This window comes from Ambystoma mexicanum, chromosome 12 (assembly GCF_040938575.1).
Source record: "Ambystoma mexicanum isolate Mex_15411 chromosome 12, UKY_AmexF1_1, whole genome shotgun sequence".
Lineage (NCBI taxonomy): Eukaryota > Metazoa > Chordata > Amphibia > Caudata > Ambystomatidae > Ambystoma > Ambystoma mexicanum.
Window position 1 is genome coordinate 32934412 of NC_090936.1, and position 17133 is coordinate 32951544.

The window sequence follows — 17133 nt, forward strand, 5'->3', positions numbered from 1 at the left end:
GTCCAGCTGGTCGTTTGGAATACGAGCACGACCGAGGGAGAAACCAAGAGACACTGTAAAGACAGGAGAAGTACTCTGTCCCGCTTGTCATATAGAATCCGAGCCCAGCAGAGGGAGAGCCAGGGGTGGAAAGCTAACACCCAGAAAATACGTGAAGCAGAACATTTATGTTGTTATTAAACCTATCAGGCCATCAGGATCAGGAACCCGAAGCCCAAAGGCCTGGATATTGATAGGAACTGTTTAAAGGGTCAGCGCCCAGAAGAGGGGGACACAGAGGCGATGTTGTCACCCAACGTGAACTGTGAAATAACTCTGTGTTTGTTTTGTTTGTGAATATATCAGGCCCTCGAAGGCAAAAGACTTTCAAGAGGAACAAGACTTGGCCATCGACAGTCCCGATTGCTGCCATTGGAACTGTTAACTTGTGCTGGGAAAGTTCAAGTGTGTGCTGTGCTCCAAGCTCCTAACTTACCCCGTATACAAAACATAGGGAAGGGAGTCCCAGGCTACCGCATCCTGACATATTATTTACAAACACTTCTTTCTTTTCCTGAAAACTATCCAACACCCTTTTTTGTATTAGTTGTGAGGTTTGGCAATACGTTTCATAGTATAGGCCCTTATTATTTGACAAAGCCACAGGGACTGCCTTATTTTCGTTTGATGGTTGACGCTTGCTCCCATCTTAGATTTAGGTTTAGATTAAGCGTTTTTCCAACCTGCATACAGCTTAAATAAACACCGTTGAACTGTGATCTCTTGTCTTCACTGTTGTCACCATGAGTTTTTCAAAGGAGTCTTAAATACGACACCCATAAAAAGAGTAAAGGATTCTGTGAGTGTGGAAATAGATTCCCACTCACAGAGGTACAAGGAAAAACAATCCACCAGTAAAAACAAAAAAACAAAAAGTTCTGGCGTTGACACAGGTCAGGAAGATTTATCATTACTATGAAAATCTTACCTAACAATGTGCCATGGTTAAATGTGAGTGGGCAATTTCCAGAACTATTTTCCGATGGGTTTTGGGTATTACCAACTGGTTTTTACATGTCCCTTCCCCTGAGGTTTCCCTTCGACACAGCAGTCCTTGTTTTAAGAAAAAGAAGGGGCCCCTGGGAATACCTGTAGGAAAGCTTCTGCTCGTAATGGGTAATTTATCTGAGCAAAAGCTAAATCTGTAAGGACAGTTGGTTCATCATCAGAGCTAGTACTGATGTTAGGTCTCTCATCAGCCTTTAGAGTTTCCCTCTCTGTCACCTCCTGTTCTATCTCTTCTTTCAACCAGGGTAGTAGAGCCCTTTCAAGAATCCCTTGTGCCATTTTATCCCAGGATTTATGTCAAATGATGTCTCCCCATGATTATGCAAAAGTACTTTCACATCGCCCCTGAAATCCGGATCAATAACTCCTGCGAGTACATCCAGTCCTAATTTCTAAGCTAAACCAGGTTTGGGGGCTAGTCTGATGTAGCATCCATGGGTAGGTATTAGAACTAAGTCAGCGAGAATCATTCTCATTTTCCCTGGAGGGTTGGATATTTCCCTACTACTGCAGATGTCAAATCCAATATAACCTTTTGTGGCTACAGTGGGGTTTGAGGCTCTACTACTTAAGATTCTGAAATTTTAGGGTTCCACAGTTTGTTTCAAATGAGTCGCATCCCACACCTGACACCATATGTGAGAAAGGCATGGTATCGAGCAGTAGACCCGGACACAATGGATAGAAGTTTCAAAAACCTTTAGTTCATATTTTAGTTGGGTTGGTAGAATTCCTAACTAAACCTAACTCCAAAATGGGAGTAATCTCGACCGTTAAACAAATAACAAATACATCCAAGTCAGTCTGGTCAAATTAAAAAGGCCTACACTAAAAAAAACTAACCTGGCCCGCCTTCAAAAACGGACAAATTTGTTAAGGGAATACAAAATGAAAATAGAGTCTCAAAAAGCAATGTCAGAATGGCTTCAGCCTCAACTCCCTTCCCCAGGTTCAATCCCATGGGGTCTACAGAGTCTCTTACAAAACAAAGGCTAAGCAGATGGCACAATTCTATCAGCCTTGCACACTTTGGCTAACTAGTACAATTTCAACAGTTCAATATTAGGTTTCCATCTTCTGGTAGTTCAATTACTTCCTTAGGCTTCGGCCACATTGTGATCAATATTCAGTTCAAAATTCCTTTCTCAGTTTCTCACAGTTCTGCACAGGCTGGCCTCTGCCGGGCTCGAGTCCATCTTGTTTTCACTTTATCACACAGTTCTGCTGGGCTCGAGCCAGTCTCTCCTTTGTGCGGGTTCCCTTCCCCAGGTTTTAGCTAAAGAATCTTTTCACTGTCGAAGACTTTCGAAGCTGCAAGAAATTCACATAGACCTCTGCATGACCACTTCAACCTCTCTTGCAACAATCTTTCAATTCACAATCTTTTCTTGCAGCACCAATGCCTCTTGGTACTTGTTGTTCTTACTCTCTAACTTGCCTTCTTGGCCTTTTACAAAGTTCTTATATATTGCCCTCTTGGCATATTTACAATTAACATAGTTCACTTTCCTCTTATTCAACTTTCTTTCTTTATCGAGGTTACTTTAATTCCTTTGACCTCCGCTGTAATATCTTTCACAACTCATAACATTTCAGACTCTCGAATGTGTGACTTCACCTCGCCAGACCACTCTATTACTTTGTATCTTTTCCTTTCAACAAATGTCCTTTCTTCATTCGCTTTTTAATCGTCCAAACACTCAACTTTCAAATTACAGTCACTTTTCCTTTAACATCAACCGAAGAGGTCCTGAAAGGTCAATCATATTGAAAGTGGTCAAGGAGCACTAAAGAGCAGGCTCCATTTGTGTCGGATAGTCTTCTGAGGTCATCAGTTACTGCTAGGAAAACCAATTAGGTTCCTCTGCTAGGGCGAAAGCTGGCTTGTTGGTGTTGAAGAAGGTTGTTGCTTTCAATGAACGGTTGACGTTGGGAGATAACATCTCTCTCCAGTAACTGAGCTGGGAGAGGGAGCGGATAGGCTGGGCAGCGATTACATGGGACTAATTGATCAAGGGATGGTTATTCCCCCCCCGATGGGGTGGATTACTGCAGGTTTCAGTTTTTGGGACAATGCTTATGAGGAGGGACGTGTTGACCAATGAGTGGAGGTCTTACCGGAAAGGTGGAACAAAATGTTTAACATTTTAGGTAGAGGAAGGTCTCTGGGAGAGCCAGCTGCTTTATAAGTAATATATTAGTGAAATCTTGGTTTGGGGGTGGGGGCCAAGAACAATTGGATGTAGCATGAAGATTCAGAGAGTGGTACGATTGCTCCAGAGTCTGGCTCTATAGTATTGACGATTATATTTTGCTGTATACTGACGATTTTCTAGAAGAGAAACGATGATTGATTGTTGCACAGCAGTTTGGATTGTTCTGTGTGTTGGTTAACGCATTGGTTGCTCAGAGTTCATAGAGGATCTTCAAGTCTTTGCTTGCAATGTTTAGAGTAAGGTTTTTTTCTGCTTCAATGATCTTAGCTTTGTAGCGTGACAGCAACATTATTAAACCAATTATTGCTTTGGGGTAGTAATATTAGCACCACTTTCTTTCCAGTTGTTACAGGCTTTTTAAAATTTGAAGCAGCTCTTGGGTGTGCCATTTTTGCATTGGCCATTTGTTGTTTATTTGTATGTGCTTGAACAGGCTATTGCATCTAAGGCAATACTGTGGTGCTTTGGAAATTACAACGGACTAAAGGTGAGCCTTTAGGGGACATTTGTTGATTTATGACCACAGCACAATGCGGGTTCATGTTGTCAACTTGGACATTAGACCATTTCTTACGTGAGATGATGTGCGAGAAGTGCTTCTGAATATCAGTTTTTTCTGGAAGGGAGAAGTGCAACATAAATTCAAAGTGTTCGGAACATGTCATTGTAAGTAGAGATGTGTTATGGGACAGGTCCAGCTGTGTGTGTCCGTGGGCCACACCCCACTGTCTCCCCAGACAGGAACACAACCGATTCCTAGTGTGAAGGAGGTATTCCCACCTGTGGAGCCTGCAGGTATATGGGAAACAGAGGAATCGGATCGAAATAACAAACAACATTGCTATGTGATTTTTACCACCCCCTAGTCCCACCAGGCATCAAACAAAGAAGGGATGTAAGCGAAAGGGGGTCCTCGAAGGTACAAAGGAGGTTGGCACCAAATAGGACCAGAAAACCGACACACCAGCAAGAGGAAGCAAAACCGAACTAAAACATAAGGACCTCCCGGGCGGCACATGGGTAAAGCTAAGGACACACCGAAAAGGGGAGTCCAGAAAATATCAAATTTAGATCCAGCATGGACAGAGCAACAGAGGAAAGAAGGTTTGATGCACAGAAGGTCAAAGAAGAGGGGCAGGCAAGGCAGTCCTGGAAACAGAATAATGTTCGGTATACAGTAGGCTAAAGACAGGCAGACAATCCAGGAAGCGAAAACTTTTGGTACACAGCAGGTTAAAGCAGCAGAGGGATAGTGAACGCAATCCAAAAAACTGAGCAAGGTTTGGTACAAAGCAGGTAAATAGAAACAAAGTGGGAGCAGCCAAAAGCGTAGTTGAACGTGACACCTCCTTTTGTGGCTCCTTTCTAACAACAGTCTGCCTGGCATTACGTACCCCATGATTGACACTGCGCCGTATCTGGGACGGCACCGGTGGCACTTAACGGCAAAGGCTGCCGGGTAGTGTGGTCAGGCGTGTAAGCGCCAGGGGAGGCACCATTGATTGCAGAGCTGTTATCCTGGATTGACAATGCAGCCTGGAATCCTGACAATACACCACAGAGATGGAGGAGTCAAGGCTACTAAGTCATGTAAAAAGGATGGTGGTAGTATACCTTTCAAGCGTATAGTTTCTGGATTAAGTTGGAGAGCCATACAATTGCAAAAACATTGAGAATCTTTTTGAAGAACATTAACAGGGCGTTTATGAGATTAAAGCATACATCATAAATGCATAGTATTTGTATTTATTGACATTTATTAAGCGCCTTTGTCAAGGTGCTGTACAAAGGGTAGAAAAAGGAACAAAATATTGAGTCCAATGAAAATCACCATGAGAAAGAGTTATGAAGAGGACAGGGTAGAGAGTAGATGAGCCTTAAGGCGTGAGCGAAATATGTGAAGGGGGGGAAGCACGTATGTCAGTTGGCACTATGTTCCAGTATTTGGGGGCTAGACGAGAGAAAGAGGAGAAGCGTGAAGGAACAACAAGGCGGTTTGGGAGAGGAAAGAAGATGAAGGTGCGGAAAGAATGCAAAGGTGAATACAGGGAGACAAGAGAAGCAAGACATGGGGTGCAGGACCACGATAGCATGTAAAAACAATTGAGAGAAAGGGAAGAAAAGACCTGGAGAGAAAAGGCTGGGTAATAGAAGAACGAGGAGGAAGTGTGAAAAGAAAACTAATTGCAGAATTGAAAACCAAGCGTAAAAGGTGTATGAAAGTCCGAAGAGCACAGCAGTAATCAAAGCGAGAAAGAATAGAATTAATGAGAAGTTTAACAGCATCAAGGATAGGCAAGGACATATTTTGCAGATATTGAAAAGAAGAAAGCGGCAAGTGCGGGCAGTCAAAGATTGTCAGGTTGCGCCCCTGGAAGCTGTGGCAAAGGTGGAGATTCTAGCTGTACGGCGTTCTGCCTTCTGTCAGAGGACTCTGTCTAGTCCTCATCTAAGATGGCTGCCTTCTGTTTATTGTATTCGTCACTTCCTCTTGGACTTCGCTGCTGCGATCCTTCACAGTTTTCCTCTACAGTTACTCCCAAATCCTTCACCCGGAGCTTGGTTGTTCCCAGCCTTTCTGTCTTGCTTCCCCCGCTTGCTCTCTTTTCCTCGCTTCCTTGGGTCCTTCTCGTTTGATCTTTTTTCGGTCTCTGTTTTGCCGCAGGGTTCTACTGTGGTCTCTGCGCCCTCACGGTATTCTTTGTACTCCGTCTCACTCTGCTGTACCTCACAGCTCTTCTTTGCTCGACCTTAACCCAGGCTTATTACCGTGGGCTTCATTCTGTCCTTCTCTGACCATAACTCTGATTTGCCTGCTCTGCGTATCTCGTACTCCCTTTGTTTTTTCTCCACCTGTACTTTACTGTCCTGTTTCTCGGCTGCTCCAAGGATCGTACCGCTCTTTCCTAAACGGTCTTCTCGCTCTGTCCCGTCATCCTTCTTCCCGAACCTCCTTAGGTATTGTTGCAACTCGAACAGTCTCCATATGTATAATGGACCTGCTATTTCCCCCTTTGTTTCCAAAGGGTTTGTATCACTCCATAAGAACTCTTGGCTGCTTTTATTCTTCCGTATTGTGAAGGAAACCTTCAGGTGGCTGACCTATCCTGTTCCTTCTTGCTTTCTACACTGGATATCAACATCTTCAGGCAAAGAGACTTCAAGATGCACCTACTATCCAAGGGTTTTAACACCTCACTCAGACCGCAGAAGCGGTCCCATAAAGTTCCTTGAAACTCCACAAGACAGGACTGTTACATCTCCTGTATATTCTCTAACAAAGTTATGCAACACCGCCCAGGGTTTTTTGGTGCCCACCGGCTTTTCCCCTGGAATTAGGGACTGGTTCCTTGGGGTTCCCCGTGACTTGGAACTCATACCAGTCAAGGTGGCCTCTGAGGTAGCTCGACCCTACCTACACGATAAGAAGGAGAAAAAGCCTAAAGAAAAGAAGACCACAGAATCCAGGCGAATAAGAAAGAAGAAACAGACGGAGACCAGAGACAGTTCTTCAGAAGACAAGGTGAGGAGGAGGCTCGGGAGGGTACACTGTTCAGTGACAAAGATATACAAGAGATAAACGTTTAAAAATGGGTCAAAAATAACACCAAGGTTGCAGGCAGAGGTTGAGAAAGGGAAGACCGAAAAGCTAAAAAGGAGAACGGAAGAAGGAGTGCGAGGAGGGGGAGAAACAGGAGGAAGGAATAGAATTTATTTTTGAGGGATTGAGGTGGAGAAAGTGGGAGTACATCCAACCCTGGACAGCGGAGAGGCTGGATGAAACAGTGGCATGAAAAGAGTAGGGAAAAGGAGAAGAACGTTTGTGAGTCATGCACGCAGAAATGAGAGGAAAAGGTTGAACGATTCAATGATAGAGAATAGGGGAATGGTGTAGATAGCAAAAAGAAGGGGATCTAGCTCTGAGCCTTGGGGAACAATGTACTGGAGAGGTAGGGGAGAAGTATGACAAGCCCAAGAAATAGAGTAATAACAATTAGCCAGATAGGAATGGAACAAGCTAATAATAGAAGTAGAAAGCCTAAGTGTAGAGAGTGAAGAAAGGAGAGTAGGATGGTCCCCTGTGTCAAAAGCTGCGGAGAGATCAAAATGGATGAATATTGAAGAAGATTTATTGTGACGAGCCAAAAGGAGAGAGTATGTAACATGGAGAAGGGCAGTTTCTGTGGAGTGAGCAGGATGGAAACCAGGTTGAGTCAGACAAAGGAGGGAGAGATGGTTGAGATGAGAGGAGATCTGAGAGTAGACAACCCATTCAAGGAATTTTTAGAGAAAAGGAAGAAGGGAGATAGGACGATCTCTATATAGACAGGAAAGGTTGAGGGAGGGCTTTTTTAAGATGGGAATGATTAAAGCATGTTGAAGGAGGAGTCAGAGATTAAAGAGATATCAGAAAGGTGATGATTGAAGGGTAGACAGGGGGGATAAGGGGAGCAGGGTGGGGGGCAAGCAGGAAACAGTGGGATGAGCCAGGGTAAGAAAAGGCAGTGTCAGAATCAGTAAGGGAGGTAAACAGGGGGTAGGGGGTAAAAGAAAGGTGCGAAGGTATAGATAAGGAGGGAGGTTGTGCAGGAAAATGTGCTACAGATGAGCGCAAAGTGGTGACATTGGAGACAAAGAAGTCAGCTAAGTCGGACGAGGACAGAGAAGAAGAAATAGAAGGGTTAGAAGCTGCAGGGCACAGCATCTTGTTTATAACCTGGAACAGGTGTTGGGGATGATGGGAGAGAGAGGACGTAAGGGGAAAAGAGTACTGTTTTTTAGTTGCAAGAAGAGAAGCATCATAGAAAGAGTGAAGTATAGTAAGGAGAGAGGTTAGAAGAAGATCGAGTTGTTTTCCAGGTATGTTTCGCCTACCGCAAGGCAGAGTAGAGGGAACGAAAACCGGAAGTCAGTCACAGGGGAGAAGGCTTGCAGGAGGGAGAAAAGGGCACTGAAGGGTGGAGCAGTTGAAGAGTAGAAGAAAGAGAGCTGTGAAGTATAGGAGAGAGTCAATAGGAAATCTGGAAAAGGCTGTAAGAGTGGGGTGATTTTGGAAAGGGATGAAAGGAAGGAGACAGGAGAGAAAGAGCAAAGATAACGACAGAGGAAGGTGGTTGGGGAATGGGGGAATAGGAGTGGATGGGAGTAGGATAGCACAGAATGATCAGAGGAGTAAATATAGTTTGCAGAGACTGAGGTCAAGGAATAGAGAGCTGGAAGAGAAAATAAGATTCAAGAAGGGGAATAAGGAAAGATGAAAGATGGGACGAGGAAAGATGGAGATTAAAGTCTCTAAGGAGAATCAAAGGAGGGGTAGAAGGTAGCAGAAGGGAAAGCAAAGAATCTAGGTCTTAATAGAAAGAGTTAAGAGAGCCAGGAGTATGATAAATAGTAAGAAAGGTCACAGCGTAAGGTTTCAAAAATGAAGAAGGGTGATACTCAAAAGGAAAGATAGATGAGAGAATTGGATAAAGGAGGGGAAGTAGTCCATGAAGAGTGAAAAAGAATATCAGTGCCACCTCCACGACCAGTAGGTCAAGGTGAGTGGATACATTTAGTAGAAGGGGTAGTAAGAAAAGCAGGGGTATAGGTGTTGTGTGGAGTAAGACAGGTTTCGGTTAGGCAAAGAAAATTAAGATTTAGACAGAAAAAAGAATGAAGGATGGAGTGGGACTTATTGCAGATGGAACAGGCATTCCAACGTCTAACTGAAAGAATAAGGGGAGCAGAAGAAGATAGGTGGGGATAGATCAAGACACAGTTGTTTGCTATCATTTTAACAACCTGATCGTAAAACATTGATGCTTTATGTGTAATCTAAACTCTATGCATGCTGCTTCTACTGCTGAAATCTTACACAAAATGTAAAGAGTTCCATTAGTGCCTACCCGAATGGCTTTCCAACCACCATTTTTCAGATCTTCCTCAACAAGAGCATTAACTTTGTTCCCAACATACAATGGTTCACTGGTCAGAACAACGTCACTAATGAAGCATATCTCGTCATCTATCATTCCATAATCACTGCAGTATCTTGTCACCACTCCAGTGATGTACTTCTGTTCTCCACAGCCTGCAAAAAGACAAACACAATTTTAAAATCTGTACCATGATAGCAGAGATTAGACATTTGCCCTTGCATTACAGTGAACTTTTACAGAAGCAATTCGACTGAATGGCTAAGTGGATATCATTCCAAAAGCATCCTTCAGAGTGTCCAAGTATTATGGAAAAAACTAATTCCAGGAATCCTTATCAAATTTCCCTACACCAACAATTAGTCTAGATAACCCATCCGTTTGTTCAAATTTGGTTCTACTGCATCCATAAAACAAAATAACTCTGCTATCGACAACCATAGAATATGTACAGCCAAAAAACAATTAATGTCTATGCATTTGATACAAAAAAAGTAACTCAGAATTCTTAATCTATTGTCACAAATGGCACAGAAAGAAAACCTGTCTCTACGACAGTACCCGGTCTTTATTGAGTTCTTTTTTTAGGCCCAGGGCCGTCCCCCCACCCCGTTTTGCTACAACCCCACCCCCGCTGGCGCAGGCATCTGTAATCCCTGGGTTAGTGCTATTGGTTCTTTGCCTCTACTAAGCTCTGACTTATATTAGCAATGGCTCCCTAAATGCAGACTCACTGACTTCCTCTGGGACTTTCTAACTTTCCATACTCTCACGGTTAGTCTTCTAACAGAGATTTGGGTTTTGGCTTGAAGTTGCTCTGTAGAGTTCAACTGGTTTCACTCACACCCACTCTAACCCTTCTACTCTTCCTGCTTCTTCTCCCTTAAATCCTCCCCACCAACTTTCTGACGCTCTTATGTTTCATTTCTCCTGTTTCCCGCCTCTACCCTTTAATGTTAACTCTCGTCCCACTTCTACTTCTCCCTCACTACTTCTCCTCCCCCAACAATGCTATTCTACTTCTCCCTCACTACTTCTCCTCCCCCAACAATATTATTCTTTCACCTCCCACAACACTCCTACGCTACTACCTGTGAAGAATTTGAGGGCATCCTCACTTCTTTCCCCAAAATATCCTCCTCCCAGGGGGCCAGGGAAAGCACATCTCTTTTGGATCCTGCCCCTGGGGGTGGATATGCGAGGGAGGAGACTTGGGGAGTGGGCATGGGGCACCCTTGAACAAGATGCGGTATCCCCCCCATTTCCCTTTCATAGAGAGTTGAATGCCCCACAGGCCTTTTGTAGGGTGTTATCAATCCTGTTCTTATTTTCCCATTGATTTGCATAGACAAACACCAGTTTAGTACTGGGACAAAGAAGAGGACTAGAAGGAAGAGGAAGGTTAACTCCAGTCAGCGGTCTAGTTGTGTAACCTTTGTGATTGGTTCCCAGCATGTCAACTCCTAGCAGCAGGAGTTAAAAGATGCTGCAGGTGAAAGGGAGAGAAGTTCCATGGTCCCAGGCAGCGGCTTGGGAACGGAGTCGCTGTCCAGTGAAACCAGCTTTAAGGAGAGGCGTGGAAGCGGAACTGGCAAGAGAGGCGCGAGACCAGTGAAGCTGTGGTCGAGAAGGGAGGAGCAACAGAGGCTCCTAGAGCGAGAGACCCAGATAGCAGGAGAACTGGATAGACTGTGGAGGTGCCGGGCTGCCAAGCGAGAGAACCGCTACGCCCTACAGCCATCGCAGAGGCCGACAAAGCCTCCAGCAGTAACCAGTGAGCCTTTCCAGGGATGCAGGGTATCGGGGTGCTTCGTACCATCTACCGCTTGCATAAATCGGTTCCATGTGATAATGCCCCTGCAAAAATGTTTTTTTAAGAGACATTATTACATGGAACATGCAGGGGATAAACCTGCAACCCCCTTTTTTTTTCTTCAAGGCGAGCGGGGGACACCTCGCAAGCCCTGTCCCTATATACATGGTCACCGATATAATATCACCACCAACTTTTCCCGGTGACATTATGTATGGCGACCATATATACATACTGGAGCCATATATACACACTGGAGAAGATCAATCTCTGTTTCACAAATAACCGTTTTTTATTCAACAAAGAGTGTTACACTCAATCCAGGGCACAGCCATGGGCACTACCTTCGCTCCCTCGTATGCGAACTTAACAACGGGTTGGTGGGAGAAGTTTGTGGTGTGGCATCCCAGTAATAGTCGATAGACAGCCAAAATTGCTCCTTGGCTACGTTATATTGATGATCTATTTATTATCTGGGACGGGACAAGTTCTGAATGGTTGGACTTTGTTAAAGTATTGAATGTTAACCTGAATTTGAAGTTCACGAGAGCCACAACAAGACTGCTATCGTATTTTTGGATATTCTTGTTACAGTGGCTCAGGATGAATTGGTAACCAACCTGTAGAGAAAGCCCACCAGTTCAAACATACCATTACATGCTAAAAGTAATCACCCGACAGCACTTAAATGGAGTATCCCCTGTGGGGGAGTTCATTCGCATACGTAGAAATTGTTCTAAAATGGACTTTTGATAGTGAATGTGCCCATATGGCATTAAGGTTTCAACATCGAGGCTGCCCGAAAATAATTCTTGAAAGAGCCTATATGAAAGCAAGAGAGACAGGCCGCGCCTCACTTTTGGTGTCTAATATAGTCTCACAGGACACCACAGACATGAGGGATACACGCCTTATCTTGACCTATGGCAATGGGGCACAGAATATTCGCCAGGTTATGCAGAAACATTGGCATGTTTTGAAACTAGATGGACACTTGAACAAAATATCTACGTTGCTAAAAGATATTTTGGTACCTACTTTCATGTGTCCGATAGGCAATCTACTGGGTCAAAGCTTGGTTAACACTAAGATACTGGGCTTTCAGAAATGTTTGAAGTGTAAGGCTCGTCAGTATGCAGTTAATACTGCTAGCTACCCACATCCAATTCTGGGCAAGGACATCGAAATAAGGTCACGTATTACATGTGAGACTGAGTATGTAGTGTACGTTCTAAGCTGCCCATGTGACAAATGATATGTTGGGAGCACGATAGGAAAACAAACTCTGGGTGCTCCAGCATATTTGTGCAATTAAGAACGTTGACCCTTCATACCCAATGGCACTTCATTTCAAAGCAGAACATGGAGGCAAATTGGATGGGTTTGCCAATTTTGGTATCCATACAGTATCCATACAGTGTTGCAATCGCCTAGAGGTGGTAATTGGGAGCTCTCTTTAAGACAATTAGAAACCAAGTGTATCTTGGATCTGGAAACTAAAAAACCTAGAGGGCACAACCTCGATGAGGAACTCTATACCTTTTTGGGCACTTGAGTTTATACAGATGTCCACCCCTCACTTTGCTAGGTACTGTTGACGAACTTGCTCCACACATAGATAGGTAAATAATTTCCAAACCCTGTGTGTAAATCTGCAAACATAGATCTTCTCCCATTGCACTCTCCCATGTCCTCAATAGGTGCATTTTGTACTTTGGTAAAATGAAAATGTATATCTACTTCATATATACTTGGTTCTTATGATGCTTTTTATGATTTGAGTAATGTATTTGGTTTTATATTGTAGAAGTGTTAGCTTGTATAGTTGGGGATGGATCATTTCCATATGACACACAGATTATGTACCTTTTATACCAGATTCCGTTGTACTAACAATGTGTGATTTTGAAGAGTATGTATACATTTTTTTGACTGCAGGTCATTGACATCGCATCATTGTCTAACTGGATATGTCTGAAACCACAATAGAGCACTAGGCACTTTATACAAGCAATTGTTGCACATACTATGCACTTTACTATTAAGCATTTTACTATCAGGCGCCCCATGCATACACTCTAGTAGCCGTTAGGTCTATTATTGCTATTTAGCAACACTTGAGGTTTAATTATTGTAATGGGTTTTATATCCAATTTTAGACTTTTTAGAGCTTTTTGAAACTAAAATTGTACACTGTGTATTTGTGATTCTTTGCTGCTAATACTAATATGAGATTTCTCTTATGAGTTGTATGCATGGACGGAGAGCACTATGCACTTTATACTTATTGCTGCTTTGCAGAATATTGCACATTTATATAGTTGCTGATTTGCTTATTTGCACATTTTCAGACAATCTCTTAGAAGCTGACAATACTCTGAGATCGCATATTCGATTGACTTAACATGGGGCTATATTCAGTGAGATGTCATCTGATTTGCGAGTGTGGTATTGCTCTATGTAGCAATCAGGAGGTCAACGTTGGCAAGGTTCACTGGAGTTACTTCCTTTTGTGAACACTGATACCTCTATGCTGGGTATTTACTTTTCTCAACCCCTCTGTGTCTATGGCCACTTTTGCAGGATGTCTAATTGTTCTACACAGAGATGACAAATATATATATATATACATACATATACACACACACACACACACACACACAAACACACACATCTTTTTTGACGGCTGTTTTGTTTGCTTAGTACATGGTAATTTAATACTAAATAAATATCTTACTGCTGACTTCCAATTGAGAAATACGGCAACGACCACCCATTATAAGATTAAAAGATGTAATGCGTTAACTGAACACTGCAATCACAATGTATTTGAATATTTCAAGATGTCTGACCATGGTACTCAGTAGCCGATCTCCACCCAGATGGAGACACTCTCCCACACTAAATGACTATAGAGGTGTCAGTTTATATTATGGTCCATCATCTGTGTCCACACTCCCCACGTAACCAAGCGGTGTGTGTACCGTGAAACACGTTATTTATTTATTTACAAGTTTTCTTTTTTCCAAGGCACATCTAAAATAAAGAATACCATGTTGCCTAGACTTCTGTGGTGACTCTTCTTTATGCTGTAAGGATACCACATCCCCAGCTGCTCTCAGGAGTGCAAGTCGCACTACATACCGAGGTACAAAGGTTTTTTCTATATATCAGGACCTTATTACTGGAAACCCATAAATCAGCCTCCGAGATCCGTGAGCCGATGATCATAAAAACTGGGAACTACAGAGAGGCATATGAACACTGGCGAAGTTCTTACTGGATTATAATATAAAAAGGCAATAAAGAGAAAGCCATGAGTGTAAACAAGTGTCGGCAAGAGCCATTTGAAACTGTGATTTGAGAAGCTAACAAGTGTTGGCAAGAGCCATTTGAAATGGTGATTTGAGAAAGCTAACAAACATTGGCAAGAGCCATAAGAACCTATGAAAAGCAACCAGTGAAGAGTGGCAAGACAAACATTGTAAAGCAGTGTAAGAATGTGATTTGAGAAACGCCCTTCACCTGGCAGGAAAGTAAACCAGGCACCATAATAGCAATAAAGCAGTGGTGTAGAGGCCAAGAAACACTTGTGTACAGGCGCGTTATAAATGACTCATCATATCATTGTGCATACAAGGACCGGATGAGATGGGGCAAGAAAGGTGTGTCGGTTGCATGACCTGTAATGTGGGTGGACTGTGTGGTCCGATAACTGCGCCTAGACCAAGGACACCACCTACCTATTGAAAAGCCAATTACCTTTTGAAAATTGTGTTAAGCTTTATGTGAACTGACATTAAGGAACTTTTGTTGTGAAACTGGTGAAGAGTAACCAAACCAGACGAGCAGGGACGTACCCCGGGAATTGCGTTTAGAAGTTGGAAGACTTTAAGCTTGGGGAAGGGAACCCCTAGGCATTGTGAGCTGGCTAGAAGCTGGTGGAAGGGAAACCCTTGGCAAGCCTAGAAGCTCTTAACAGTTATTTGAACACTGGTTTAGTTTTGACGCCGACATCCCTACACTTTACGTACAAGTAGATGTGAGGGCAAGTATAGGTTTTGGACACAGACAGACATTTACTTTGGACTTCCTGATATATCCGTAATGGCAGTTAGGTTGGGAGAACCCACCTTAGCATAGGGCAAGATGGGCCTTTTTCCAACTCTTTTTATGTTGAATAAAAGTGTGTATCCAAACTTAATTTCTGTTGTCTCTGTCTACTTCATGATGCCTTCACATCCACCAACACTTCTGCGCATTACACTACCCTCTCTAAACACACATGCACACTGCAGAACCACTATTACTCCCAAGCCAATGCCTCACCGCTCCAACACTTCTCCAAAAGCCGCTGATCCCTCCTACCTACTATCTTGGACGCAATCCACCTCCGACCTCAGCCGATACACCCACACTTCCTGTTTTCTGACCCCTGCCTAAGTAACCCTCCCCCGTGCTGGTTGGGCATTTACCCCTAACCAATCTGCTTCTCTCTTTTCCCTCCCAGGGCGTGTATGTGCAGTGAAAAGCTCTAAAATGGGGCTAAGCCACACCCCTTTCTATGTGCAGGCTTGTTACTGGGTAGACTTGGCAGTGGTGGAATGTTTGCCTTCAGTCCAACTTTGTGTACTCCCATGCCTGCATTGAACAGCAGAGAGAGAGAGAGAGAGAGAGAGAGAGAGAGAGAGAGAGAGAGAGAGAGAGAGAGAGAGAGAGAGAGAGTAGTGCAGCAATCAATCACTCATAAAATAAGACAATTGGCTCAAGGAACTTCTGTGGTCTGCCGATCTGTGTTGAGATCACTTACACTGTAAGTGAGGGGACACATACCCTGTCAATGTCTGTATGTGTGAATGACCACATCATTCGACACCAGTTTTGCCAATAGACATCACTCACTTCCCTCCTGCTCAATCCCATCCTGGCCTCCCACTGAACTAAATGTCTGCACTCCCAATCATAATGTAGTATGTATCGCCCATCTACTTACCATGCTTCTCCCTGCTAAGGACCCAACATACACTGACAGCCAACCAAGAGAGGACTGCTAAGGCATAGATGCCAGTGCTCTCGATTTAGGTAGGAGACTCCAGATTTTTCTACCAAAAATGTTGACATTATTTACTTTATCCCATCTAAAATAATCCTTGTCCCAACGTAATTCAATTGGAAAATTATATCTTCCCGCTTTCTGAGACAAGGGGCCTCAATCCGGGTTTGGAGCTAACCATGGAGTAATTAGCTCCATGGTTGCCTCCGAAACCGTCCCAAATCCGGCATGGTGAATGGAGTAATTACCGGTCCATTCCAGGGTTGGAGGGACCGGTAATTCCCCATTCACCTTTTGCCCTTCCCCATTCCCATTTCAGCCCCATAGGGCTAAAAGCAGGAGGTAAGGAAGGACCCGGAAAGGGACCTCGGAATACGGAGGTAAGGGATTACCGGTATCGGCACCCTTACCGGTGCCGGTAATTCCTTACCTCCAACCTCGGAATGAGCCCCAATGTCTCCCTCTCAGGATATCCAAAATGATGTCATGTAGAAGAAGTGGGGGTAATTCAATTCACAACCCCTCACTAAAATACGTAAAATTCCAACCGTTTCAAGCAGCAAAAAAAATGGTAGGTTAAAAAATTCTTCATTTTCAGCATACCACAGACAACACTGCCTTTGCACCTGTCATGACGCGTGCTCCATGGAAGCTATGGAGCCGATGGAAGGGCTGATTCCGTTCCTCCACCAGCGGTCTAGTCTCCCACGCACTGCACGTTACCGTCATGACGCATATATATAGGCGTCACACGCGGTAATCGATGCGTTGCAACCTTGCTTTCCTCGCCAGGTTCGTACGCTAGAGCTCCTCTCTGACTCCCCTTGTTAATTCCCGCTTGTTTTCTCTTCTCAAGTCCTCAGTGATTGCCCGCTAAGCTCCTAGCTTTGATCTCTCATGGTGCTTCCTCCATTCCTCTATTCCTCCCGCTTTGTAGTCCTTGTTCCTTCTTCCGCTCTAGTGCTTTTCCCTAACTTGTTGTACATACATCTATGTTTGTATGCTCCTTCCCACCGCAGCCTTCTGCAGACCTCTTCCTCATTCCTCGGCTACGGTCTCCATCCAAACAGCGCTACGTACGCTAGC

The 17133-nt window shown here is 43.8% G+C and overlaps 1 protein-coding gene across 1 annotated transcript in view; it reads right to left on the bottom strand.

Moving 5' to 3' along the window:
* The window catches only part of MOV10L1 (Mov10 like RNA helicase 1), a 1432366-nt gene that overhangs the window by 1408018 nt on the left and 7215 nt on the right, over window positions 1-17133 (bottom strand). Inside the window, exon 2 of the mRNA XM_069627860.1 lies at window positions 9152-9336. Within this exon, the coding sequence (XP_069483961.1) occupies window positions 9152-9336 (185 nt within the window). The remainder of the gene's footprint in view (window positions 1-9151; window positions 9337-17133) is intronic.